General features: G+C 39.3%; 1 protein-coding gene across 2 annotated transcripts in view; it reads right to left on the reverse strand.

Annotated features, from left to right (window-relative positions):
- Nucleotides 1-27448, reverse strand: part of FBN1 (fibrillin 1) — a 234571-nt gene that overhangs the window by 69053 nt on the left and 138070 nt on the right. The window contains exons 15-31 of one of the 2 annotated variants that reach the window (XM_025918911.2): nucleotides 25763-25885; nucleotides 24536-24688; nucleotides 20851-20904; nucleotides 19151-19276; nucleotides 15422-15547; nucleotides 14366-14485; nucleotides 14012-14149; nucleotides 13118-13168; nucleotides 11106-11231; nucleotides 8803-9030; nucleotides 6216-6341; nucleotides 5969-6097; nucleotides 5062-5187; nucleotides 4825-4950; nucleotides 3532-3654; nucleotides 2323-2448; nucleotides 93-218 (exon numbers count right to left, since the gene is read on the reverse strand). In XM_025918911.2, the coding sequence (XP_025774696.1) occupies nucleotides 93-218; nucleotides 2323-2448; nucleotides 3532-3654; nucleotides 4825-4950; nucleotides 5062-5187; nucleotides 5969-6097; nucleotides 6216-6341; nucleotides 8803-9030; nucleotides 11106-11231; nucleotides 13118-13168; nucleotides 14012-14149; nucleotides 14366-14485; nucleotides 15422-15547; nucleotides 19151-19276; nucleotides 20851-20904; nucleotides 24536-24688; nucleotides 25763-25885 (2127 nt within the window). The remainder of the gene's footprint in view (nucleotides 1-92; nucleotides 219-2322; nucleotides 2449-3531; nucleotides 3655-4824; nucleotides 4951-5061; nucleotides 5188-5968; nucleotides 6098-6215; nucleotides 6342-8802; nucleotides 9031-11105; nucleotides 11232-13117; nucleotides 13169-14011; nucleotides 14150-14365; nucleotides 14486-15421; nucleotides 15548-19150; nucleotides 19277-20850; nucleotides 20905-24535; nucleotides 24689-25762; nucleotides 25886-27448) is intronic. The other variant, XM_086710629.1, reaches the window with a different exon arrangement.

Raw genomic sequence — 27448 nt, forward strand, 5'->3', positions numbered from 1 at the left:
TGTTAGTGGTTTTAGAACTTGTGTTACTCGATAATTATGGCAGTAGTCTCTTAACCATCAAATATTTTCTTGTTCAAATTGAAAAAACATACCTGTACAGCCAGTTTTTCCTTTTTTGCCTGAATATCCCATATCACAGTGGCAGATGAATGAACCTTTCGTGTTTTCACAGGTTCCACTTAGGCAGATATTTGGATTTAGGTCACATTCATTGACATCTGTAAAATACAGATATTATTAATACATATAACTGTTTGATATCATTGAAAACTTTTCTCCCTGACAGAAGACAAAAAAAGGGACCATATTTACAGAGCTCAATTCACACCTGCCACACTCAGTTCATACCGCAGGCCACCCCAGCAGACTGGCTCTTTATCTGGGCTACAAGCAGGAGGTCACGTAATCAAATAAACAGACTGACTCTAGGCTGTGTATAGAGCCTGTTTATGTGACAGTCTAGAAAACTTTTTAAAATGACATATTCTGTTGCAAGATAAAAATTTTAATTCAGCCTGAGACTGCCAACATGTTAGATTCCGTATTTTAAAAGTAAGTATAGATGCACTATTAGTCTTAGTTCAGGTCGTGACAAACTTCACTCCTTGCCCAAATTAAAAAGTTTCTGTTTTTTATGACATTCACTTTACTGGTTTTTTTTAAGTTTATTTATTTGACAGGGACAGAGACAGTGCAAGTGGGTGAGGAGCAGAGAGAGAGAATCCCAAGCAGGTTCTGCACTGCCAGCACAGAGCCTGATGAGGGACTTGAACCCACAAAACCACAAACGAGATCATGGCCTGAGCCAAAACGACTGAGCCACCCAGTCACTCCTATGATATTCACTTTAATTTATAGGGCTTCATAAATATTCAGTAAGGGTTTTCTGAAGATACAAATGTGAGATAATTTAAAATTTTAATTCTAAACTCTCACTTGTGGCCAAGATGGAGTAGTAGAGGTGGAATTTGCTTTCCCATGGGAAACACCAGCAAAAAAACAACAGAGGCAACAAAGACAGTGATGCCTGAGAGAAAGAAAAGCTAGGTGAGCTCCATAAATGCCCTAGATTACAGTGTATGGACAGTTTTAAGTCCAGGGCATAGGGAAGGGGATGACCGTTGGAGCCAAGTAGTGTCCCAGAGTTGAGGGGATACTGCTGGACATCCTGGAAGGTCAAGGTAGTCAGAGTTCACAAGGAAGAGTAAAAGAAAGAAAGCAGAGAGAGAGCTCTGGGAATCTGCAAAGGGTCCCTGTCATATATTCAGATGAGTAGTGATCAGTGCATTCAGGTAAAGAAACTACTCGAAGCTAGGGGAAGTATCACTCAAAAGAATTAGAGGGAACAATCATCAGGGCTCACAGAAGGCCTGTAATTGTGCCTGTTCCTACCAGTCAGATTGAAAAATCTCATAATTTAGAAGGGTCTTCCTTCAATAATGGGGCAAAATAAGCCTTACAGCAACTGCTGCTTCAAAGCATAACATCAAAACTTTGAAAAGAACCATCTGTTTCCAAATAACTTAACTGGGTTGCAGAACAAAGCCCAAGAATATTTCTAGGGATACAAAAATATCTAGCGCCTAGTAAGTCAAAATTTATAGTGTCTGGCATTCAATCAAAAATTACCAAGCATTCAATGAAGCAGGAAAATATGACCCATAATGAAGAAGAAAGTCAATTTACTGAAATGACCCAGAACCGACCAGATGATGGAATTGGTAGACAAGGACACTGAAGCAGTTATTCTAATTCTACTTCATAGGCTCAAAAAGCTAGAGGAATGACTGGACATAGAGAAGATGTGAAAAATGACCCAAATCAAATTTTTGGAGATGAAAACTACAATGTCTGAGCTTAAAAAATACTGAATGAGATTAGATATTACAGAAGAAAACTGTAACAAATTTGAAGACATAGCAATAGAATACATCAATACAATCAATTGTAGAGTTTGTCGCATTCTTGTCAGAAATAAATTTTGCTTGCCTTTAGTAAAAATATTTTAAAGGCCTAGACTCTAGTCACAACAGAAGAGGGGTTAAGGAGACAGAAATAATGCACAGACACAAAATAAGTGTATGTGTGGAGTTGACCAATGGTTAACTCAGTCCACATAACATATCTGACAAGAACATTATGTCACAGTCACAAGAAAGTTGCTCTTTGGACTGCTGGCTTTGAAATATTACTAATATGCTCCTAAATATCCTTACTTTCCCCATAGGATCCATTTATCAACTACCCAAACTAGTGCTAATGTCATTTAACAGGGCTTGTGAATACCCAGACAAAATGGAAAATTCTGTCTTCTTTTCTCACCTACACAAGTCTTCATGTCTTCAGATGCCATGAATCCATCATAACACAAGCACCTGTACTCCCCAGGTATGTTTGTACACTGACCACCATCACAGATATTGGGGTTATCTTCACACTCATCAATGTCTGCAGAGAATAAAGCGAACAATAGTGTGTTGTTAATATTAGTTCTGTTATAAAAGGGTGAGAAAGTCCAATAAACTCAGCCTATTTGCATAAGAGAATTAGTTCTCAAATCCAAATGTCCCATCAATTTATCCTGGGTGAAAAAGCAGAAAACCATTTTCAAGATTTACAATACACTATTCAGGATCAAGATCCATACCCTCTTAGAAATCCGTCATTTAATTAGTAATTTTATTCCTGATATGAATTTATCACTCAACAATGATTATGAATTTTATTTTTCTCATTGTCAAATGTAAATGCCTAAGATCTATCATCTGGTTTACTGCTATTTTAAAGGTGAAGTTTGCTTAAAATAAGCTTATCTACTTCGATGCATTTTTAGTAAAAATATTCATTTTCAACATTTAACTATTATGGTCAAATTTATATTTTAGCTTTTCAAGGAGATTTTTCTAGATAAGATAAAATAATTTTGATTCCTAAACCCAAGGCCTCTTCTTAATGGAAACCAAAGTGAAAACCTGTCTTACCTACCTCCCTTCTCATCTCTAGCTGACGACATGGCTCTTCCAGCCCGGGGTGATACAACAGGAAGTGAAAATTAGAGCAACAGTTCTCAAGTGTTAGCACTTGGAGAACCTGTGAAAACAGATTATTGGGATCTATCCCCAGAAGTTTCTGGTTCTGTAAATCTGGGTAAGGCCCAAGATTTTGCATTTCTAACACATTCTTGAGTGATGCTGATGCTGCTGGTCCAGAGAATCTGGGCCCTGAGTAGCACTGAATAAACCAAAAGACCAGATTCTTCAAGATTCTGATCAGTAAGAAAACTATATTTTATACTCCATATGCCAGGAACTGTGCTAAGCACTCTATACACTCCCCCACACAAGCAATCTGAACCCTATCTTTTAGATGAGGAATCTGATGCAAAGGATCTTTATTAAGGACACGCAGCTAAAATATGTGACAAAAAATTTTTTCAACTCAGGACTGTCTGACTCCAAAGTATGGGCCCTGAACCACTCTAGGTATGGACCTGTTATTGAGAGATTTCATAGGAAGCTAAGACCTACTCACCAGTGCATGACCTCTGGTCGGGCATTAGTGCGAATCCTGGCTGACAGCTACATTCATAGCTGCCTTCCGAGTTTGTGCAGAAAGTCTCACAATTACCATTCATTATGCTGCATTCGTCGATGTCTAAGAAAAATAAAAACAACATCACCTTTCTCTGTGTTTGAGATCATGGCATGGGTTTAAAGTTTCCAAAGAAAAACAAAACAAGACAAAAACATCCTAGGGCAACTGGAAGTCATTGGGTCATTCAATTCCTTCAACACATATAAAGGACAAACCTACCATGTGCTAGAGATAATAATCTAATAGTGAATGAGACACATCCTATCCCTACCTTCATCATGCTTATGTTGCAGCTGGGAGTTAAATGAACAATCAGTTACACAGTACATGGTGTGCCACATACAATGTAGGATAAATGCTAGGGATAAAAGAACAATCCCAGATATGATAATGGGCACGTGGATGAATTCTCTGGGTCACATATTCAATTATAAACTTGACACTCAGTTAGATCGGCTGAGGTTCCAATCCTTTTCAAGAACCTGAGTTGGAATTCTCAGTTGTCCTGGGCCATGTTTCAGAAAAATTTGGGCTGATTTATGGCTTTGGGTGGAAACCATGTGAGACTTGGCAGTTCCACATGATGTACACCCCAAACCAGGCAAAAACTGGCAGCTTTTAAAAAGTTTCACTTTGACTTTGGGCACAATAAACCCAGAGGGCTTTCTATGCCACTCTTCCCACTAAACCCACAGAGGGCTGTCCACAAAGCAAAATGCTTGTCCCACAAAACCCCGTCTTTAAGAAGTGCCAGACCTGGCCTCCATCTCAACATAAGATATGAACAGAACACAGTCTTCTTTCCAATAATTATTCTTTGAAATGTCTTAACTGATCTAAACCACCTAAGGGCAGACACCGTACCCTATGTTTTTTGTCTTTGTCACAGAACCCAGGCTTTGTTTATGGCAGGTGGTTAGTAATCACTTGCTGATTTGCCTGGGTATGCACGTGCATAAACAAAGCATGTGCTACCGTTCAAAGCAGCATGGCTCAAATTATACTTGTTAGAGCTAAAACATCCAACATCCTTCATTTAAATGGTTCTTTAAAACAGACAAGGGAGGTGAGATCCAAAGATCGTGAGCCACCATGAAAAGAATTTTTACTTGCAAGAAAATAAGGAAGACAAAGTAAAAGCAACTAGTGATGAAAACAAAACTCAGAGAACATTGTTTGGGTGTTTTAGGAAGAGACTAAATAAAATATAAAATGAAAGAGAGAACTTACCGACACAGAACAGCCTGTCAGGAGTTGGATTATAGCCAGGGTTGCAGGCACACTGATACTTCCCTATGAGGTTCACACAACGGCCATTGGGGCAGAGGTTCGCACTCAGTTCACACTCGTTGATGTCTGTTTAGAAAATAAAAATAGTTAACATCCAGACAGAAGCTTCTGACTGTGGCAGAAGCGTGGGTTGAACAGCTGACGACAAATAAGTGGTCTGAAAGTCTTCTTCCTTACCTATACATGCTGAGATGTTGGGGGACAGCTGATGACCAGGAGGACATTCGCAGCGGAAGCTTCCCTCTGTGTTTAGGCAAACACCTCCTCGGCACAAGAGAGGATCTCTCTGACACTCATCGATATCTGCAAAATGGCGATGGCCCATGTTGACGATGGTGGTGGTGTCCTAGTCCAGGACCCCAGGCCAGTGCCCTCCTCAGTGCACCCAGTTCGTTAGAGTCTTGGCTGCCCATGGCTCACAGACTCCCTTCTTGGAGAACCACTGTCCCTCTCACCCAGAAATGTCTGAGAGGCGAGAATTATACCCCACCCCCGTGTTGGGGGCTTCCCAGTGGCTGGCACGGGACTGTACAATGTGACCTCCTTGCCTAACAGTGGGACAACTCTTTGGTGCTATTCATATTCCAGAGGCCCCTGTAGGATCAGGTTAGGGCTAAGAGACCTCTTTCCCTGCCCTAATTTGCTTCCCTTACTTCCTTACAGCTTCTTTCTGAGAGTACTATCTCACAAAAATCCCCATCTCAGGCCTCTCTCTAGGGAACCCGATCTAATACAGCCAGCGTAATCAATCTCTTTTTCTAGATGTTGGACAGAAGCCCCATAATGTGACCTCCAACACAGCTAATGTTTGAATTGTTCTCTCTTCCCTGGGGTGTCTCTTCCAGGTGTTAAACTCACTTCTTAGACCCATAACTGGTATCCTAGGCCACCTGCCAGCCCACAGCATGAATTCCCTCATGCTTTCTGCATGTCAGTCTCCCTCTGCCCCAGACTGATTCTGGACTCACTGGTCAGGGAACCAGTCCACTGGGGGAGCTGGGGAATCCTGGGAGGGAGGCTCTGAGTTTTCAAAGCTTCAGGGAATCCCTCTCTTCCTGTGCGGATCAGATGGTCACACACTTACCCATGCAGTTCTTCATCATCATGAATCCACTTTCATAGCCCTCGTCACACTTGCATTCAAAGTCCCCTGGGGTGTTCACACACTGGCCTCGGCCACAGAGGTCAGGGGATATTCGGCATTCGTCAATGTCTGAATGAAGGCAGAAAGTGGCAGCACATGAGTATCAGGACAGCTTTCATTCTTGTGGCAATATGTTAAAGGTGAAGAGTTCTAAAGGGTATCCCAGGAAGGGGAGCCCGTCACTGACCTGTGCAGTTCCTTTCTTCAGAGTCAAGAGCAAAGCCACTGTCACACCTGCACTTAAAGCTGCCAATGGTGTTTCTGCACTTGCCGTGGGTGCAGAGGCTGGGAATCATCTTGCACTCGTTGATATCTTCAAGAAAAATAAAATGTGCAGAAAGTTCCTGAGCATCCTATAAGGAGTTTTCCATGCCCCTATTTTATTTTTTAATGTTTATTTATTTTTGAGAAAGAGAGACAGAGAGACAGAGAGAGAGAGAGGGAAAGCACAAGCAGGGGAGAGGCAGAGAGAGAGGGAAACAGGATCTGAAGCAGGCTCCAGGCTCTGAGCTGTCAGCACAGAGCCCCACGTGGGGCTCAAACCCATGAACTTTAAGATGGTGACCTGAGCCAAAGTCGGATGATTAACCGACTGAGCCACCCAGGCGCCCCTCAATGCCCTTATTTAAAACCCAGGAGAGTCCTGATTTAAAGTCTTGGCAATATGCATTTTATTGTATTGTATTGTATTTTTAATGTTTATTTATTTTTGGGAGAGAGAGAGAGAGAGAGAGAGAGAGTGCCAGCGAGCACGAGCAGGGGAGGGGCAGAGAGTGGGGGGGAGGTTATTGGGGGTGGGGAGGGAACAGAGGATCTAAAGCAGGCTCTGCACTGACAGCACAGAGCCCAACGTGGGGCTTGAACTCGTGAACCGTGAGATCATGACCTGAGCCAAAGTCGGACGCTCAACAGGCTGAACCACACAGGTGCCCCTTGGCAATATGCAATTTAAAGAATGTGTGATGATCCATGAGAACTATGATTTTGTAAATGCTTCTAGTCTTTTAAACTTCTACATTTTAGAAAGCAATATTAGGGAAGTAGAAGGGGTGTTTATTTGGACTTTTAGAGCCCAGCACACTGCCTGATACATACCAAACACTTAAGTATTTGCTGAGTGAATGACTAAATATTCTAAACCACTAGCATCCATACTTAAAAGCACATAGAAGATGACTGGCATTTATTACTTCACAGCAACCAATTGAGAGTATAGTGGAATGAGATATTCATCTATTCTTTTTGATGCTTCTTTGGATACACCTAAAATATAAGAATGGCAAAAAAAGATGCCATTTATAATTTAAACTATTTGTAAATATTGTATACTATTTAAAATATTTTCTGAAATATGTATAAAATTTAAAAATATTTTCTCAATATTAAGGTGTAATTAATATAATTAAAAGAGTTTCTTGTACACTAGGGGACTGCATAGGTACCCTGTGATCTCCTTTCAGGAGGTTTTTTTTTTTTTTAAATGCTTATTTATTTTTGAGAGAGAGACAGAGACAGAGACAGAGAGAGACAGAGTTCAAGTCAGGGAGGGGCAGAGAAAGCGGGAGACGCAGAATCTGAAGCACGCTCCAGGCTCTGAGCTGTCAGCACAGAGCCTGATGCAGGGCTCAAGCTCACAAATGGTGAGATCATAACCTGAGACGAATTCGGATGCCTAACAAACTGAGCCACCCAGGTGCCCCTCCTTTCAGGAGTCTTTCTAAAGCAAGACCTAAAGTTCAAAGAATACAAGTTCATTTCTACAAAATGTCATGAAAGACAAATTAAATCTCCAGAATAAGTCCTTCTGTGGCAATGGATTGCCACAGTCTTTGGAAGCAAATTATTCAAATTCCTTTGAATTTACTTAGGAGACATTTAAGAGGCCATCTAGAAACTGTCTCTATAGACAGAATTTTAATCCCCATGGTTTCTTGGACTGAACACTCGGTACAAAAAAAGTTTATACTTTTTATATAAGAATAATTAAGCAATATTCATATACTCATTTCCCAGTTTTATAAGTTGATTTAGTCATAAAGTGTAATAACTAGGCCCAGACACACTGGGAAACCAAGATAAAAATCTATAGCAGGAATATAAACTGAGACTCTCTGAAAAACTGGAATTCTGAGAAACCAGTCATGATTTTTTCCGTGTGCTAAAGTAAACAAGTTAGGCATCATTGTGCGTAAAAAGTTAAATCAATTTTGGAATTAGATTAAATCTGTAATTTCTCGTTTTTTTTTACATGAATTTTAGGTTATAGTATAATAAACCGAAATAGTGTTTGAGATATCATAAGGCACTGGAATGTGTTTGGCACAGGAATGACTTTCACTGTATTTTGGACCAAGAGGACCTGCCATTGGCTTCTCATGCCACTCACCCTCAATATCTATACTCAGGTGAACTGAAGTGACCCAGATGAAATCAGGAGATAAAAGGGCAAATCATATAGCATTAGCAGATGGAATTAAAATTCCCCAAGAAGATTGCCTTTTTGTTTCTATTTGGTTTAGGATAGTACTATAATCTACGTTAACACTTAATAAATAGCTAATGGGAGAGGCAAGTGACCTCGGGCAGTCCTGGAGGTGGGGAAGTAGAAGCTGTCGCAGAGTGACCATCTGCTGTCTGTTAACCCAGCAGGTGAACGATGTACACTCAGATCATCGAGGGATGGCCACATGGGTAATGTTCACTGTAGTTCTCCTGGTAGCAGAACCTCCAGTCCGTCTAAAAAGAGGAGCAATCAAGCACTGAAACCATTGTACCTTTGAAGAAAGGTTTTCCATTTGTAATTTCTTTGGTGGCGAATCCAGGCCCCCTGGGACAGAGCTCCTCGTACTCAGGCGTGTTCCTCACAGGACACTCCTCGCATTCCTCGGTACCCCAGGCCGCCCCGACAGAGCAGCAGCAGGCGTCCATGCGGTGGCGGCCGGCAATGGGCAGAGTGCACTCCTCGTCCTCGTACCTCAGGAAGCAGGTTTCCACGCGGATATCTGCCAGATGGAACACAGGAAGGCTTACGAGAGCTACTCTGTTTTCACTGGCCCCAGCTGCCAACCAGTTGTGTCAGGCAAAGTACAATAAACACCATAATCTGTGATGTACTTATTGGCCGGAATGATTTTTTTTTTTCCAAAAGGAGCTCAGGCTTTCTGATGGGTATTCCCACCTAATAAAGACTCCCTTTTCTTTGGTAGCTCATATTTATTTGGACCTCCTATTTCTGGAAACATTCCTTTCAAGTTTAGGCACCTTCTGATAATTCTACATGAGGAACGGTATTCTGGGAAATCCCACAATGCTCTTTTGGGAGATGTCTGCTCCCTGTACAGACATGCTTACTACCAATGCACGCGCTCCATAATGCCTTGACGTCTGCTCTCTGGCTACAAGGAAGCTGCACTCTTTATCACTGGAGAACACCTAAGCCAGCTCCAGCATACCTCATTTTTGGAGAGGTGCAATGTTAAATTCCAAAATGAAGACTGACTTACTTGGGATTAAAGAGGAAAAATACAAAGAAAAGCCATCCATTCCTCTTCTCAAGTATTTCTTTCACCTTTACATGGTCTTATGTGTACATTCTTTGGGGCACATGTGGGTAACTCTAGCCCCAACCCCAAATTCACAGAATCGTAAGGGAGAGTAGGAGAAGTGACATGGTGGATGTCAGAAGACCTGGAGCTTGGTCTTGCAACTAAGAAGCTGCTTGTCTTAGACAAATTATGAACCCTGTCCCTGACTTTCCATATCTGTAAAATGATGTTGCACCCATCCTTGGGGGGGTACTGTGAGGCTCAGATGAGATTGTGTGTCTGGAAACTGTAAAGTGTAATTAAAACCTAAGGCATTATCTTCCCTCTCTTTCTCCTTCACAATGCGGTCTTTAACCATTCACCTAAGTGCTTGAACTTCCTTTAATGTCAGAAAGCTTCTGAAGTCTTTGGGGCAACTCTACATTCAGGTTGCCTCTAATCAGATGGGTAGCTCCTATCTTTTAAAATGATTTCTACATTAAACACTGAAGCATCTTTTGACTGAAGAACCTAGAAGAAGGTTTTCATTAAATGCTCATTCCTCCTAAACAAAAGCTGACTCCAGAGGAGAGTAATTGACATCCATGGTTGCAACAAGACTCAAGCCTTGGGATTCCATCTTTTCCCTCCCATATTGCTTATGCTATAAATCATACAGTTCTATATTTAAAGGTTAGTTAGTTCTAATTCATAAACAATCTGAATCCCTTACCCTCATATCACTCTTTTAACCACCTATAGTGGTTAAGGATGATCTCAGAGGAATATGGTTTCAGATACACAATGTATCTGAGCATCATTTTCAGAGTCATGGACTCAGAAACGAGTGACCCAAGAGACATATTCCTGGCAGTCAGAAGCCACAGAAGTAGCATCAGAATAACTCTGCCAGATGCCACACACGATTGTGGAATCTCAAACGTGCTGTCATTAAAAGTCCATAGGGCAGCTTTCTAAGAACTCAGGGTCCCATCTTCCATATCATTGCCACTTGGACTTGAGCAGTTGGCATGGAGAATCCCACCGTGATTAGAAGTGACAGTACCCCTGGGCTCCTTCACTATTCAGGACTGTGGCACTCTTCACTCATACCCATAAGAGTTTCCTGCAAGGCCCTGTCCATCTTGCCAATGGCAGGACATGCCTAGCGGCCATGGGCTACAGTTTTCAATCAAGCAAAAATGCTCTTGCCTCTGTTCACCTTGTATCCTATAGTCCATGGCATATGGGGGCAGATTTAAGAGCTTTGGAATAATAACCACGATGGTAATATTTAAGGAATAGTTACATCAATATAGAACTAAAGTTTCTCTTCACTAACATGTTCTCTACTCTTTGTATAAAGGATAAACAAAGAGCTTGAGTGAGGAAGCCTATTTGTCAAGGAAACCACCATAAATCCTAGTGGAAATGTTGAATTGGGCGTGTGTGTATCTGTACTTGAAACCAAATATTCAACTTTGTCTTGTTAACTGACTCTTTAATAATCTTTAGGAGATGGTCATTAGAAAAGTAATGAGCTCAGGATTTACCTAGGCAGATCCTCCCTGTGGCATCCAAAGTCATCCCACTGGGACACTGACATTTAAATGATCCCTTAGAGTTAACACATAAGCCATTTTTGCATACTCCGGGGAATACTTCACACTCATTTATATCTATGAAGAAAAAAAAGCATGAAGTTAAAATATCTATACAACATCATTCTGTTTTATTTCATACAAGGGGTCATAATTATTCTCACAACAGAAAAGGCCATTTTGAACCAAACAAATTCACAAAATTAGTTTGCCTCCAAATAGTTGATGTAGAATTTCTGGGATCTTTGAATAGCAACCATGCTGAGTCCACCTATTACCAAAGTTATAAGAGTTTCTCCATTGGTCCTAGCGAGTAATTTTTTTTTAAGTTTTATTTATTTATTTTGAGAGAGACAGAGACAGTGTGAGTAGGGGAGGGTCAGAAAGAGGGAGGGAGAGAGAATCCCAAGCAGGCTCCACACTGTCAGCGCAGAGCATGACGTGGGGCTCGAACTCAGGAACTCACGAACTGTGAGATCGTGGCCTGAGTCAAAACCAAGAGTCGGATGCTCAACCAACTGAGCCACTGGGCAACCCAGTAATTTTTGAGTTACAGAGGCTGGGAGTTGGTGTGAGTTCTTGGTGACAGCTCTCGGTACTATAGACATCTCAGGTAAGACTCCCAGGAGTCACATAATTAGCTTTATGAGATCAGATGTCTGGAAATAAGTAGAGACAGAAACCTGGTCTTTCAAATGAACAAAGAAGAGATTGCGTGAAGGTGAGCGTTGAGAAAAATCCCACTGAGAAATATGTGGGGTCAGTCAAAAGTGTCTTTTTAAGTGTCATCTGCTGAGATGTCCCCAGAAGGCACATAGTTCTAACTCAGCAATGGTCTCAGACTGTTCTGTCCCAGCTTGAGTTAGGGAGAGTCAAAAGATGCTCATGTTCGTTCATTCATCATTCACCCAGTCTCTCTCAAATGTACCAGTCCCTCCCAGTGCTTAATGGAACTCAGTATGTTCTCTGCACTTAACTTGGAAAAATATTCACCATCAAGTTAATTCAAAGAAATATAATTGCCAATGCCAAAAAGGGGGAACATTAGTTAAGAAACACACACACACACACACACACACACACACACACACACACACACACTGCGTCTCTATTTAGAAGAAATAACTTTCCAAGTGAGTGATGTTGAAAAATCTATTTGAAATCTTTCCTTGTGAGACATGTAAGTGGGGAGGGGAAATTTACCTTTTGGGGTTTTTTGTTCTGGCCACTTGTACATCAAAATGTGCTGCTGAGGTCAGATAAGTTATTAACCGTGGGTCTGGACCAGAGAAAGGCCAAAGGATTCAGTCATCATTTGGAAAGCAAGACCTTGGGTGGGGGTTGTAGTGTTCCTCTTTATGTGAGCAAGGAAAAAACTTCATTTCATTCCACATATGGGACTAATTGCTGTTTTTAAAATTTTTCAGCTGCTGTGTCATGTCAGGTTGTGTTAGTCACCCTGACCTGCATCTATCTGGGACTCCGTGAGAAAGAATCACAGCAGACTGGAGAGGATCCACATAAACTTTCAAACACGAGGCAACAGAGTATGTCCTTCTATATCATTCATGACCGTGAAACAAACAAACAAACAAACAAACAAACAAACAAACAAAACCCAGGACAAACCAAGAAAAAATGCAAATTTTATAGTCTCATTGAAAAGTTCCACTTTTGTCTTCCTGATAGTGTTTTGAAAGTGCAGTCACTCTAAAAGTCACTCTTTTAGGTCAGCCTAAAACATTTTCAGTCACCCTGCCCTGTGGCCATAGTGATCCAACACTGGCAACAGCATATATATGCTTGTGAAATTAACATCTGTTATGTTCTGCAATTCTCATTAATTTTTCTCTCTGCTGCATATTTCTTACTGTAAAGTTTCATGACAACTTTATCCAGTCCAAGTTAACATAAGCATTCTTCTTGCATACAGAAATTTATGGTTTATAAATAATCATAAATACCTTCACACTGTGTTCCTTTAATTCTTGAATAGCCTTTACCACATATAGGATCTGTAAAAAACAAACAAATAAATAAAAACCAAAAAACAAATTTGAGATAACAATATCCAGACTTTGTATGACATAGTGTAAGAAACATGAAGGAGTACCTGGATGTGAATTAGATTTCGTTGCTATGAATAAGTCTAAGATAACAAGGTGTTTCTAAGACTGTATAGATGAAGAAGGAGAATGAAATGTCTCTTTGAATTAAGCTCAGTTCCTCTGATTCTGAAGACCCAAAGTTCCCCTGAAGATCATGCTAAGGTGATCACTAAGAAGCAAATTGGCTAGATTTCTCTCTTGCTAACAACTCTAAAATAGGAGTCACAGTATATGATTATTGTAACATGAATATGGAAGACCAAGTCTAAAATTTGAAGATCTCCTGCCCTGCAGCATTCATACATATAAATTCACACATTTATATACCCAGACACCAAATCAATAAAATCATCAGCAAGGCTCTCAAACCTCAGCTTTGCAACAGATTTAGAAGTTAGGTCATGAATAGTGGTTCCTTTATGTCGGTCTATTTTTGGAAGATAATCTATGCCTGCAAAAAGCCCTAAGTATGAGGTTCTAAGAGAGCCCATAGAAATTGCTGATCTAGGAAGGCAACATCAGGAAACCACATTACGGTGTGTGATAGACAATAATAACCAAATCACATGAAATTACTGTCCTTGACACTTCTCATAGTTTCCTATTCAGCACTATGTTTCATTGAGGTCAGTGGAATTAAATCTAAAATTCCCAGGTGAACCTAAATGAAAAAAGTACTGGGTTTCCTCTTTCTAAGCGAAGACACCAGTGGGACGGGCCCCGTAGCCACAGTGCCTGTCTCTCTCTTACCGAGTTGGCATAGGGTACACGGGCTCCCCCAGGCAGCACCGAGGGAAGAACAGCACTGGGACTTTAAAGTGGCTCCATTGATGTTGATCTCACACCGCCCATCAATGACAGTCTGCCAGCAAGTGCCCTTGATAGTTTCTGCAAGGAGGTTGGAGAAGATTTTATTAGATACTTAATAAAATCTTTATCAAACACTCAAATATGTGCATTGGAATTACAGCAAGAAGGGCATCATGAAACAAGGGATAATGATAATTTAAACTTTTGTTTATCCATACTTAAACTCTTATGCAATAAGGTCTTTTGCATCAAAAGTAGACACTAAATACAGTACTGATACAGCAGAATAAATACCTATGCAGATGGTTTTTGTTGGATCCAAAGTACTTTCAGAAGAACATTCACAAATAAAAGAGCCCGGGCTGTTCTTGCAGACGCCATTAATGCAAGGACTTGATTCACATTCATCAATGTCTAAAACAAAAAGAGGTCTACATTACTGCTAAAAACTAGTCTTGGGCATGAAGGAATATTTAACCTGTGGCCTCAATTGCTACCACATATTCTTTATTAGATAGTAAATCTGGCCTAGATAGATTTTTTTTCTAGACTAGATGGAAAATCAAGAATAATAATTGAGGGGCACCTGGGTGGCTCAGTTGGTTAGGCAACCGACTTCAGCTCAGGTCATGATCTCATAGTTTGTGGGTTTGAGCTGTGCATCAGGCTCTGTGCTGACAGCTCAGAGCCTGGAGCCTGCTTCGGATTCTGTGCCTCCCCCTCTCTCTACCCCTCCCCTGCTCACGCTCTGTGTCTCTCTGTCTCTCAATAATAAATAAACATTAAAGAAATTTAAAAAAAAGAATAGTAATTGAGCATATCTCTATAGCACAGAATCTGGCACATGGCTGAATGTTTTTATTCAGGAAATCTGGATTAAATTTTAAGTGTGATCTCTGAATTACTAGCTATGTAATATTTTCTTCATGTCTTAAATGATGGCAAATAAAATGCCAACTGCAGGTAAGTACCATAGTAGCTTACAAAGTATATGCAAGTGTCATTTGGGACCACAGAATCTCAATTACAATGATATAATTGTCTAAAATAAAGATGACTCTGGGGCACCTGGGTGGCTTAGTTGGTTGAGCATCCAACTCTTGATTTTACCTCAGGCCATAATCCCAGGATTGTGGGATTGAGCCCCATGTTGGGCTCAGCATGGAACCTGCTTGGGATTCTCTCTCTCCTTCTGCCCCTCTACCCTTCTTGCTTGCTTGCTTGCTTGCTTGAATGAATGAATGAATGAATGAATGAATGAATAAATATGACTAACTGATTTTCATGGTTTTCCAGTGGCATACCAAAAGACAATAAAGTACCTAATATAAGAATAAAAACATAGTTTACCTTCACAGGTTTTTAGGTCAGGTTTGTAGATAAATCCCTTGGGGCAGGTACAGACAAAACTTCCAGGAGTGTTTCTACACTGTCCATTGTCACAAAGCAGACTGTTCAACACACATTCATTAATATCTGCAAAACCAATGAACATGAACTTTTAGAGGGAGCTCATTCTTTGCATGCAATTTCTCTGCTTTTTATAGGTTAAATTTTTAAGGTCATATGAAATGATTAATTTAAGCAAGGAGGGAAAACTCCTCTACCACAGGTTTTTGCCTAACTTACCTAATTTGAGGAAAATAGGGGTTTCATCTGATTATTTATAGTAGGGATCTACAAAGTCTAAAGTCACCAGATACTGTTCAATTTACTTTCTTTAACAGGAAGAAACTTGGATTTGCTGGAAATCATTAATCTTTATACAACTGTTTTATTGTGCCAGAATTAAAAGGACTAATCCTATTGATTTAAGGGACTAAATAAACATTTAGAAAGTATGGTCCAACTTTGATATGTGTTAGTTCTAGGATGGTTGTTTCTTCTTTAGAACAACTGAAATGGTCTCCGATTGTGTTTATAGAGTGTGAAGCAATCTATAGAGTTTATAATTCTTATGAGGAATTTAGACTTGAGATTCAGAGAGCTCAGAAAAATTCCTTACTTTCAGGTGAATAATAGGTCTGTCTCATGTAAAATCTAACTTTTGATATGTGTTACTCAGGTAATTTAGGAAGTGTGGAACTTCAACAGTTTGTTATATATAGTTTATAGTTATATATAGTTTAGTTGGCCTAAACTACATCACACAGACATAGAATAGGCTATATGTTCACAAGGAATTTTTTTATACACATCAACAAATTCTGCTTATATAATCATCTGACAATCTAGTAGCCCTAACATAAAGGATACACCAATTCAGTACTAGAAATCATCATAGGTTCACAGTGGTAAATACAAGTAAATTAGCAATATATTTATAAAGTACTTAAATTATAAAAAAATTTAAGTATAAAGTTATATTATTGTATGAGCAAACAACATGGTGAGAAGTCTATCAAAATGATATAGGGAATGCTAACACTTCCCCAAAGAGTTAGTATTGCAATTCTTAAACTTTGATGATGCCAGAAGAATCTGGAACCTTATATCGAGGAATTTATGATTATGATAAAAACCAGCCAGTCCCTGGAGGGGATGGCTGTGGTGGATTTTTGATTCTTAACCTCATATCTCTAAACATAATCTGAAATATGAACAAACTTCTGACCTGATGATAATCAGTTCAACTTTGGAGTATATATTTAACTTGTTGACGAAGAATCCCTACGGCCTCCCAAACTCTCCCTTTTGCTTCCAATGGGGTGATTTTTTGGATGAAGCTAAAACATCTCTGTGTCTTTCTGTGCCTGCTCAAATAAATAATGATTTCTGTCTTCTGATGAAGAGAGGCTTTTACAGAAAAATTAAATTGTAAATCTAGTTTGAAAACACCATGTGTACTCAAATGACAACTGTACCCCAGAAAAAAAGCCCTAAAATTAAGGGTGTGAGAGAGGAAGAATTCATTTCTCAAAAGTCATTGTAGACCACAAAGAGGGAAGGGCTAATTTGGGGACAGCAATAAAAGTTAGGGAAAGAAAAAGAAACCCGTAGTTGAAAGAAGAGGGTTTTGTGATAACTATACAGCTCCCCCGAAGACCTCCTATCCTCATTTTTTTATGTACTAGTTTAGCCTGAAACTAAGATGAAAGGTGATTTAAAGGGGGGCAGAGAAGAAGCTTTTATTTACTGTTACTTCTTTTTATGAGTGTGCAAGCCATGAGTGAAGAAGGACAGCAAGTGAAAAATACTCAAGTAAGATTTCTGCTTCTTCGAAAATAATTGCTACCTCCACTTTGCCCATTATGACATTACAGGCAGGCCTAACAACAAAGACATCTATTAGATGCGATATTCTGCTTCAACCTGCACACTCTACATTGCATGACAGAAACTACTCTTACCATGTTGCATCCTTTAAGAAGTTAGAAAACAAAAGTAAACATTATTTATGCTGAATAGAAGTACAGGGAAGAAGAAGAGAAGGCTAGAGTGTGTGGGGAACAGGTGACCTGCAGAGAGCCAGAGGGGGCAAAATGGTTGAGGGCTTGTTTTAGGACATTTAGAGTTAGCTTTCCTCTCTGTTCTATCTCTAGAATCCCTCTCTTTTCTTTGTACACAGAGCCCTAGTCTCACAGATAGAGCCATGATCTCACAGTATCAAAACAAACTGGGGTAAAGAGATTCCTGAAAGGAGACAGAAATACACAGTTAGGTTGGAGGACCTTTGAAAAGAATGTGTACAATGGCAAGAGGTCAGGGGACAACTTACAGATATTTCAGAGGTGGTCATTTTTAATAGTTCAACATAGTATAGTAAGCTGTTAAAAAACTACTTAATTGACATGGCCATTTTTCTCAGTCCAGGGGAAAACAGTTCTATATAATGTAATTTATTCGTCTTAAAGTTCAGGCACTGTTTGTCTAATCAAAGGCAACAAGTTTCTTGGTAGGGGTCCAAGTATTTCAGCAAGCTCCTCAACACCAAGAGGATGTGCAGTGGTAAAGTAAGGAACCATGGCAAGTAAAATTGCTTGTTACCCACGGACAAATAGGAGGAGGAACTTTCTTTTCTTGGGTCAACTAATGGCTGTCTGGGAGATAGCTGAGTTTAGTACCTGGCAAGTAGTTAATACTTGATTGATCATGTGTTGAAAGAATGAAAAGAAAGTCATTTTTGTTTATTTTAATCTGTAGCATCTCAAAATTATTGCATGTTCCACTAACTGACCACCTTAGAGCAGTACTTTTCAAACTCTACCACTAAAATACCACCAGGGCAGAAGACAGTAAGTTCTAACACTGAAGACCCAAATGGCTTTTAGAGAGTAAAAATATAATTGAGGCCCCCCTTTTATCCTTATTAAAGCCTATTACTTTTCATCCTACTCCACGGAAGTATTTTTTTATGTAAAATGTGTTTTGCTTTCAGAAAAAAAGGATGCACCATCTTACATTTTGGTTTTAGTACACTCTGGCATATTCCCATGAGAATGAATACTCTGGTGTTAGAAGCTCAACTTCAGGAAACCTGCAGTATTATGTCACTACACTACAGAATGGACAGTGCATTTTAGAAAATACTAGTCTAGGCAACTGAAGAAAGTTGCAAAAATAATGGTGCCCATGTTGACCATTTTCTTCCCAACCAAAGGTGTTCTTTTTGTTTGTTTGTTTTGTTTTGTTTTCTTAGTTACTGGCTGGTACCTTCATTAAAATTTGTTAAAGCATCAAAAGTGGTGTTTGCTAAACATAACAGAGAACAGTTATTACTGAAAATAAGCTGGGTTTTCTTTGATTGAATCTAATAAGTGGTTGGGAGAAGAGTCGTTTCTCTTGGTAAAAATAGGGATGCCTTTGTAGACACAAGAGAACGGCTCACAATCTGTATTTTCTACATCTAAGGAGCTTCTCTTTTTTGGAGTGAACATGACACATGACTACTTATAAATTATCAGGATTCAACTATGTAAATTTCAGTTAATTGAGACATGTATGTGTCATGCTGACACCCAAAGTGAAGATCACCCATTTGCTCAATCCTAAAGCTACTCCAAAGCAGTTCCCTGCAAGCAACAAAAAAAGGAATGCATGACGCATGAAATGTCTTAGAAAACAGGTGAATCTTCTTACCAACACAGTTTTTCCCAGTTGAATCCACTTCATATCCTGAATTGCATATGCATTTGTAGGTCCCACGGAGATTTTCACAAATTCCATTTGGGCAGATATCTGGATCTAATGCACATTCATTTATATCTGCACCACCAAAAAGAGTTCAATATCAATAACATTCTAAAGCAAAGTTCAAAGAACTGTCAAAAAAATAACGTTACAATAAATGTAAAAACCTTAGGACCTGGTGAAAATCAAGTTTCACTTTGATGAGAAAGCTTGATCACTTCTTGTCACTACAAGATATTCTGAATCAAATCTTCCTTCCACCAGTCCTTGTGAGGAACTTGGCATTTGAGCTGGAACTACAAGATTACCAATCCTTAATCAGGCTAAGGGAGAGCCCCTGGGCTTCTGCTGGTTCAAACATCAAGATGGAAAAGTGGATCCGCCACACAGCCCAAGTCCCTACAACAACTGGTCTCCCTGCTGCCTGCCAGCCCATCCCTGTTCAATGTACCTTCTACGATGCCACCAGACTTAGCTTAAAAATGAGATGACTGTGTCATTCTCATGGTTCAAGCTTTTGTAGGTTCAAAAATATCTTCAAGATTAAATTAAAACATGAGCTCTGTTTATTTACTTCTTCCATGAACATACAATGCCCTTTTGCTCTGTGTCAGGAATGTCTGGAGCCAGGACTATTCATTGGTGCAAAGCCCATTCAAATGCCACCTGTTCTGGAAAAGCCTCTGCTGCCCTGTTCAGATAAGGCTGGGTCCTCCATCTTCTGTGTGCTCACAGACTAAGAAGAGCTCTCTAATCAAGGGTGATGCAGAATGACAGTGAATAGCTAGTCTCAAATCTTGGTCCTAACTCTTCTATAAGCTAGGGTTGACATTTTTTCCTTTCTCCAGGTTTCTATCACAACTTTTTTATTCCCAACTATTTATTATAAATTTCTTTACTACTCTCTTTCCCCCAAATATCTCCTCCCCACCTTCATCCACACATAATGATGAAATTAACCAAGAGGATAAACTGACAATCAATTCGGTCTACTTTTTTTCAGAACTTTCCTGAATCGAATCATTTAGTTTTATATCAATAAAATAATCCCTTCATCTTTCTTGTCACCTGTTTTTGCACTTTGTGCCAACTCTCCCTTTTAACTTCAATTCTTTTATGGTATCTATATTTCTCTGGTTCTAACTCCCGCACTTAAACGAAATATTTCATACTCTTCCAACTCAGTTAATTGCTATTGCTGCTTGCTACAAAATGTAAGATGGCTCCCTACTGACATCTTATAATGACTGAACACTTGACAGTTCAAAATGTGAATGGCCAACGATTCAATTGAGCCCATAACCCTGAACTGTACTTGATAATGCAAGAGCCAGAGGAGGACCAGACTGCCTCTTCTCATGAATGAGCGACCACAGTCATTGTATCTCAACTGCAGTCCTCATCAACCACCCTAAGAGAGCACCCAGTCTTCAGTACTGAGCCCAACACCCAAACCCAACAATCCCAGGACCCACTGTGCCATAATTACTCTGCCCCTGGGGGCTTCCAGGAGTCCCAGGTACAGTGATGGCCAGACAGGGGGCCAGACCTCCCCAGTCTGGTGTAAAGGGACCAAATGGAAACCCACAGGAAAGCCCAGTGCTGCTTCTGCACATGCTTATGGTAGCAAATTTCAAACAAGTCCTTACCACTGCCTGCTGATGTCATTCCTGGCCCACTGCTGCAGAGTGCCTGATATTCCGCTGCAATAAATTAACAGATAGTAAATGATTCCCTTGTTTGCAGAACAGGTCAATCTGCACTTGGCTTTGCACACATCATTTCCTGCTAAGTGAGTAGAACTGAAATAAAGTGGTAACGGAAAAGGAGGCATCTCCCAAGGGAGTCACTGGTACACCATGCTCCCATTTTAAAGGCTCCGCATCACTATGGAAAACAAGTTTTAAGGATATAGGCAAGTTACAGCCAGGCCTTGTGCAAAGCGCTTTCGGAAAAGGTGTTTTTCCTATAATTTGATTTTGTCCACCAGGGAACACTTCACACTTACAGTGAAATGTGCCTGTTAAAGTGTGGTTTCTTAACTGTTAATAAAACTTTCTCCCACCATCTTGGGAATAATTTTGTTTCTTAGTACAAACTTTTTTTTTTAATACAATCAAGTTCTTAACATTTCTCATTTCTCTCTTCAAATTCTCTAGTCTGCACTCACAAGAAAAACAAAGCCTCTACACTTGTATTTAAGTGTATTTTTAAAGTAAATATTCATCAGGATACTATATGATAAATCTATAGGCAAAGTGTTGCATAATGTTAAAACTGAGATCTTACTAAGAAATTGAAGAATACAGAATATGTACCCAAATTTGTGATGGAATCAGATTTCTACTTAAAACTGATGCAATGTTTCACATATAATTCCAATAATATTCAGAGGAGCATGAGAGTGAACGATGAAAATGGAGAACTAACTGGAATCATACTTTATCCAAGGAAAACAAACTGAAGTGTCCCCTTAGCTGCCCACAGTTTCTGGCAACACAGAGTCGCCAGGCCAAATGCAAATCGTTTGTGGGCTGAAGTGGCACAAGAACCGGATATTAGGGAGGGGCCTTTTTACACAGGCCTACAGCACCTCGCTGCTGATGCAAATAGCTCTTATACTTCTGCATGCTAGAAAATTCTATTCCTGATGACAGTGGATGCAAATGAACTGCACAGATTTTAAAAATGAAGGTTGAATCCTTCAGAGCCTCTGTCTTCCTACAAATGTAAACTTCAGAGAAGTGGTGAAATCCCTTAATTTTTAAATCATGCTAAGTGGGACCAAAAAAGGAACAACCAGGAAAGTGGCTGCCGTTGTGTGTTTGCAAGCCTGGGACTGAGAGCAAAAAGAAATGCGTTGTCATTATCTTCTCATGTCAGCAATTAATTAAAACGCTTTTGAAATAACTGTAAGTAACAAAGTAGGAAAAACAATATCATGTCAGTTTTACAAAAAGCAGTTTTACAGTTAGTGCTAAATTAGCTGATGCTTGGCCTAAATAGAAGCAAATTCTTTTCATTGTTCTTTTCCATTTGGGGAGAATCTGATACTTGCACTGTCCTCTGCAGTCAGTGAGTTCAGGTCTACATCGGTTTGAATGCTGATGACAATGCTTGCTGTTGGAGGTCTTGGAAGCAAGCCCTTTCCCTCTTAGTTTCCTCTTCTATAAGTTTCCTCTTCTACAAATTGGAGATAAGGATACCGAAGCCACATGGCAGTTCTGTGCATTTACTAGGAGAACATGTAAGGTGTTGAACACAGCTCCTGGCACGGCTCATGCATTTCATAAATGATAGGTGTTGCAGAGCTAACTCAGTGTTGTGCTATGGAGGCACTGGTATGGAGACATAGGAGAAAATTCCCAAACTTCCACTTCTCTGGGTTTAACTGACTGATCCCTGTGAGGAGTAAATATTCAGCAGTCAGTGAGAAATATCTTAATATAGAGCCTTACTTGGCTTTCTTCCAGAGCACAAAGATGGACGTTAGATGTGATGAGGTTGGAGTTTCTCATTAAATTGACTAAAGAAGGAATCTTCTGAATATTTTCAGTACCTTTTAAAATCTCCCCTCTCTCTTGAAATGAGGGATACTGTCCATTTAGGTCCTTCATGATTTGGCATTTTCATCTACCAAAGATGTGGAGAAACCAAACTGAACGAAACCACTTCCACATGTGGACCTCTTCTGTGCAAGTGTGTTGAAATAGAAAACAGAAGCTAGTGGCACTGGGCTTCAGGTTTAACTCATCTTAAGCTTTACTTCTTAAAGAAATCTGGTCTCTTTTAGTCATCTTTTTATAAGATTACTTCATTTTCCTAGGTATCATAAGAATTCTTTGGAGATGTACTTAGTCCAGAGGAAAATGTAAAAACAAAGAACTGTATGCACCAAGGGTCCTAGATTCTAAGTTTGGTTCTTCCACATATTGAAGATAGGAACAAATCACCTATACCCCTGTGCACCAGTTTTCATGATACTCGTCTATCTTGTAAATTCCAAGTATGTAAGAAAAGTACTTTGAAAAGTTAAAGTAACATACAGCAAGCAGGGTAGTATTAATGATATACAACTATAAAGTTACAGGGATGTTTGTTAGATAGAATTATATTTTATGCTATATAATTGAAGTATTATTATTGTAGGCATGAATTGAACTAATTGCTAATCACATATAAAATGGTAATCTGTGATGTAATCGGCCAGAATAAAGCTTTATTTCTTAACTGTCCTTACCCATTTCTTTTAAAGTTTTTTAGTTAACATTCTCTAACTTCTCATATTTTAATTTCTTCTAACTCCCTAATTTCAAATATCACTTTCAAAATGGCAGATGTTTTAATATTGTGAGTTAATCTTTAATTGACTATATATAGGTCAGAAATGAACTAACTGGATCTTAGATGTAAACCAACCAATCAAAGCTATTTGTTTTCGGTATTAGATCTACCTTTATTTTAGGACATTAAAAGTAAATGTCAAGCTACCTTAAAATTATGTCCAAATGTTGACAGTTTATTGCTTTAGTTTCAATAAACTATTTTTGCCTTATAAATAAAAATAATTTACAACCGGAAAGGATCTTCTGGATTACCTAAAATAATTCATTTTGTAGATGAAGAAACTAAGAATCCATTTCGATATTATTCTACTTTACAATTCTGCATACTATTGCAAGCTATCTTAAATCCTTTTGAAAGTAGGTGAGAAAAATTCCTAAATAAATAAAAATCTACAAAGAACTAAACCCCCCAGTTAAGCAATTTGTCTGCCTGTGGATGGGGAGAATTCTGAGTCACCAACCAGTTTTCTTTTCATTATGCCGTGTCACTTCAAATTGAGAAAAATACTTTTTCCCTAGGGTTGAATAAAATCATTTAGGAAAGGCACACCTAAATCAACATGAGGGATTTGAACAAAATTCACACATGGCCTTTTGGAAAAAAGTTGGAAATATTCAGGTAATCTGAAAATTATTTACTTTTACACTCTGTAAAATTCTGCTTTTATAATAGTTCCTGCACAATGCAAACATTATGAAACTACTTTAGAAAACAAGGCAAGTTGCATGAATTCCAAAGAGCATGAGTATTATTAAGGTGGAGGGGTTGGGATGGGGGTTCCAAACGTGCTGCCTGTTCCCAATGACCATTAGGATTGGGTGAATAATGTGTGATCAGACCCTGAGTAGCCCTGTCAAGACCCCAGGAAGGTATGTGATGTATCTGGAGAGCATAACATAATCTCTCTCCGTGATTGCCATAAATGCAAAGATTGCAGATGGTGGCAGAAGGCTGGCAGGATGGGGGCATCTCCATGACACCACATACCTGAATTCTGCGCAGGACACGGTTGGCAAGGTTCCCCAAATGCATACTCGGTGCTGGCACAGCAGCATTCAGATTTAGTAACGGCACCAAACAAGGGTTTGACACACTGGCCTCTCTTGTATCCACCGTAGCATGTGCTCCGCATGTGTGTGTCTAAACAGGAAGAGGCATCTGTCATCACACTATCGCTTCCAATAACCCCCCAGGTCAAAGTTGAAGCTGGCTTTATTTAGCCATCGTCCCTGTTCAAACGCACAGAAAATGCCTCTGTTCTTAGGTCTCAACAAAAAGAGACAAACCCACACAAACTGCATTCAGCTTCCAAGCACTGGAAACCAGTTGTCAGACTCTTTCAGTTTTCTAGGGACTATCATGGTGTACCCAACTGTGAGACTCTTAAGTGCTGAGATTATATCTCATTCATTTCTGTCTTCCCTAGACCTGCACAGAGAAGGAGCTTAATACAGGTTAAGTTAATGATGGGTGACCAGTGACTCCCCTTATGATAAATAAGATCTTTATTAGAAGTGTGGTCTACCTCAAAATAAACATGCAATTATTGAATGTTTGAATTAAATGTACTTTCAAAACGGAGGAACTTTAGTCTATAGAAGGTTCATTATACTAATCTCTGGACATTGGCTTACTAAGTAGTGTCATCTTTACCAACAGGGAGGGAGGTTCCAGCTATGCCCAATTCTCTCCCAATTCAAAGGGTTTACTGACTGCCATTCTTAAAAATAATTTGGGTAAAATTCATATCTATTTCTCAATAAATTTCAAACTTTTTATAAAGCCGCACAAAAATATTACATAAATTTCCTGATTATCCATATCCTCTTTTGTATTCTATACTTCCCGTTGGACATTTAATTCTCTACCTGAAAATGTTCACTATGAGATAATGAGCATATATATAGGCCAATTTCAAAGACCACTGTCAACAATGGAAGGTTGGAGAAAATTGAGGACATCTACATGATTAGAAAAGAAAAGGGGGAAGGAGAGGTGGGGATTCCCCTGGTTTTCATTTATGTCAGTTCATCTTTCTATCTCCTAAATTAATATCCAGCTTATGCAAGAAGAGAACTGATATTGTTGGTTTGTTCCCCCACAAGTATTAATTATGTCATATCTGTTACACTAGAGTGCATTTGTCATTGGTGGGATTTATTGGTCCACGGAGGGTGGATCTCTACCATCCATCTAGTCATGGCATTATCTTACCAACACACACACGTCCATCCAGACCCACGGCCAGTCCAGGAAAGCATTCACATCTGTAGGAGCCATCAGTATTGACGCAGCGTCCATTCATGCAGATGCCAGGTGTTTCACACTCATTAATGTCTGTGGTGGGGAAAAGCACTTATTAAAAATGGAGTGACATTTACATGAAACCACAACATGTCTACAATTCTTTTACAACACTTGAAAATGGGGAAGATAGAAAATTACATGCAGCACCAACAACAAAAGCTCAGTGAGATGCATTTCATTGCCCTTTGAAAGAACAGTAACAAAAATTGACGCTGACTATGTGAGCTTTTTTTTTTTAACCACAGGAAAAGCCATTTCAACAATACTCTCCTGAGATTTTTTTAAATCCAAAATAAGAATCACAAAGGCAAAAACAGAATTGAAGAAAGGAGGAAAAGTGAAGCTAAAAGACAAAGGTCCTGGTGAACGTTTCACATGGCAGTTCTTCTAGGACTGTCAGAAATCTGGCTTGATAATGGACTGCAACTTTGACCTCGGCAGGAAGCTTCTCTGTTTAGCATCCAACACTCAGACTGGCGTCCATTCCAGTATCACTCACATCTTAGCACTCTGAGATGACTAGCATGGCATTAAGAGATACAGAACTAAAACCCTGATGGAACACTATAGAAAAGAAACAGAAAAGGAATATAGAAGATTTTGGTGGCCATTTCTGGCCAACAATAGCACTAAGCCATTGGAGCTCAGCAGAGAAAAATCTTTCTAAGTATTACATATATTTTATAGTATCATATGTATATATTTAGGGAGATATGGTAAAATACTTTATTGGGCACATACTAATAATAGCAAAGATTTTTCCCCTTTAATATGGGGAAGTAGAAATGGTACCAAAATTGTGTTTTGGAAAACATGTAACACGTAGAAGCAAGTCATTTTATAACAACTCCTTTTATAATATACAGCTAGTGTATGTAACTATTTCCTTTTTTCTGACCTTAAAAAGGCAAATTGAGACTGAAACACCTCTACATTTTACTTAGCTTGTGTTATTTGGCACAAGATATATTCAGATGGTCCAAGATTCCGTGTACAGATTGTATTTTAAAACAGCAGTTATATTTAAATACATGAAATCGAATTGGTTCAGTTATTCAGGTCACCTTTTTGTTCAAGCTGAGATCTACAGTAAAAAGGTGACAGCTATAGCCTGCAAAGTGACACAAAGGCTTTTTAATGAGGACAACAGATGTTACACGGACCGAGAGGGTCTGTGGCCCAAACTTTCAGAGAGTGATTGGAGAGGACATGGCTGTTCATCAGATTAGTTAACTGTAGAGATTAAATTAGCATTGTTTATTCTAGATTTGGATAGTCACATCTTTGTGGCCTCAGAACTAAATACTCAGCTCTAAGAGAAAATCTTATCCAATGATGTCAAGAGAAAAGCTACAGAAAAGAAGAAATTCACCATACAAGAAATTTCTTTTTTTTCTTTATTCTAGTTTCTATTTCTAGTTTGAATATTCCAAATACTTTACTGGTTGCAAACATTTGCAAAACCTAGTTTCATCTATGAAGTCATAGTGTCTTCTGAAATAATTACATCAGCATTATCTATTGGCCATACCTCATACTGAGAAGTTGTGGCCGGGGTCACTGGCAGCCTATAAGCACTGAAAATACATTTTA

Source organism: Puma concolor, chromosome B3 (assembly GCF_028749965.1).
Source record: "Puma concolor isolate L17-30 chromosome B3, mPumCon1.1.hap2, whole genome shotgun sequence".
NCBI classification, from domain to species: domain Eukaryota; kingdom Metazoa; phylum Chordata; class Mammalia; order Carnivora; family Felidae; genus Puma; species Puma concolor.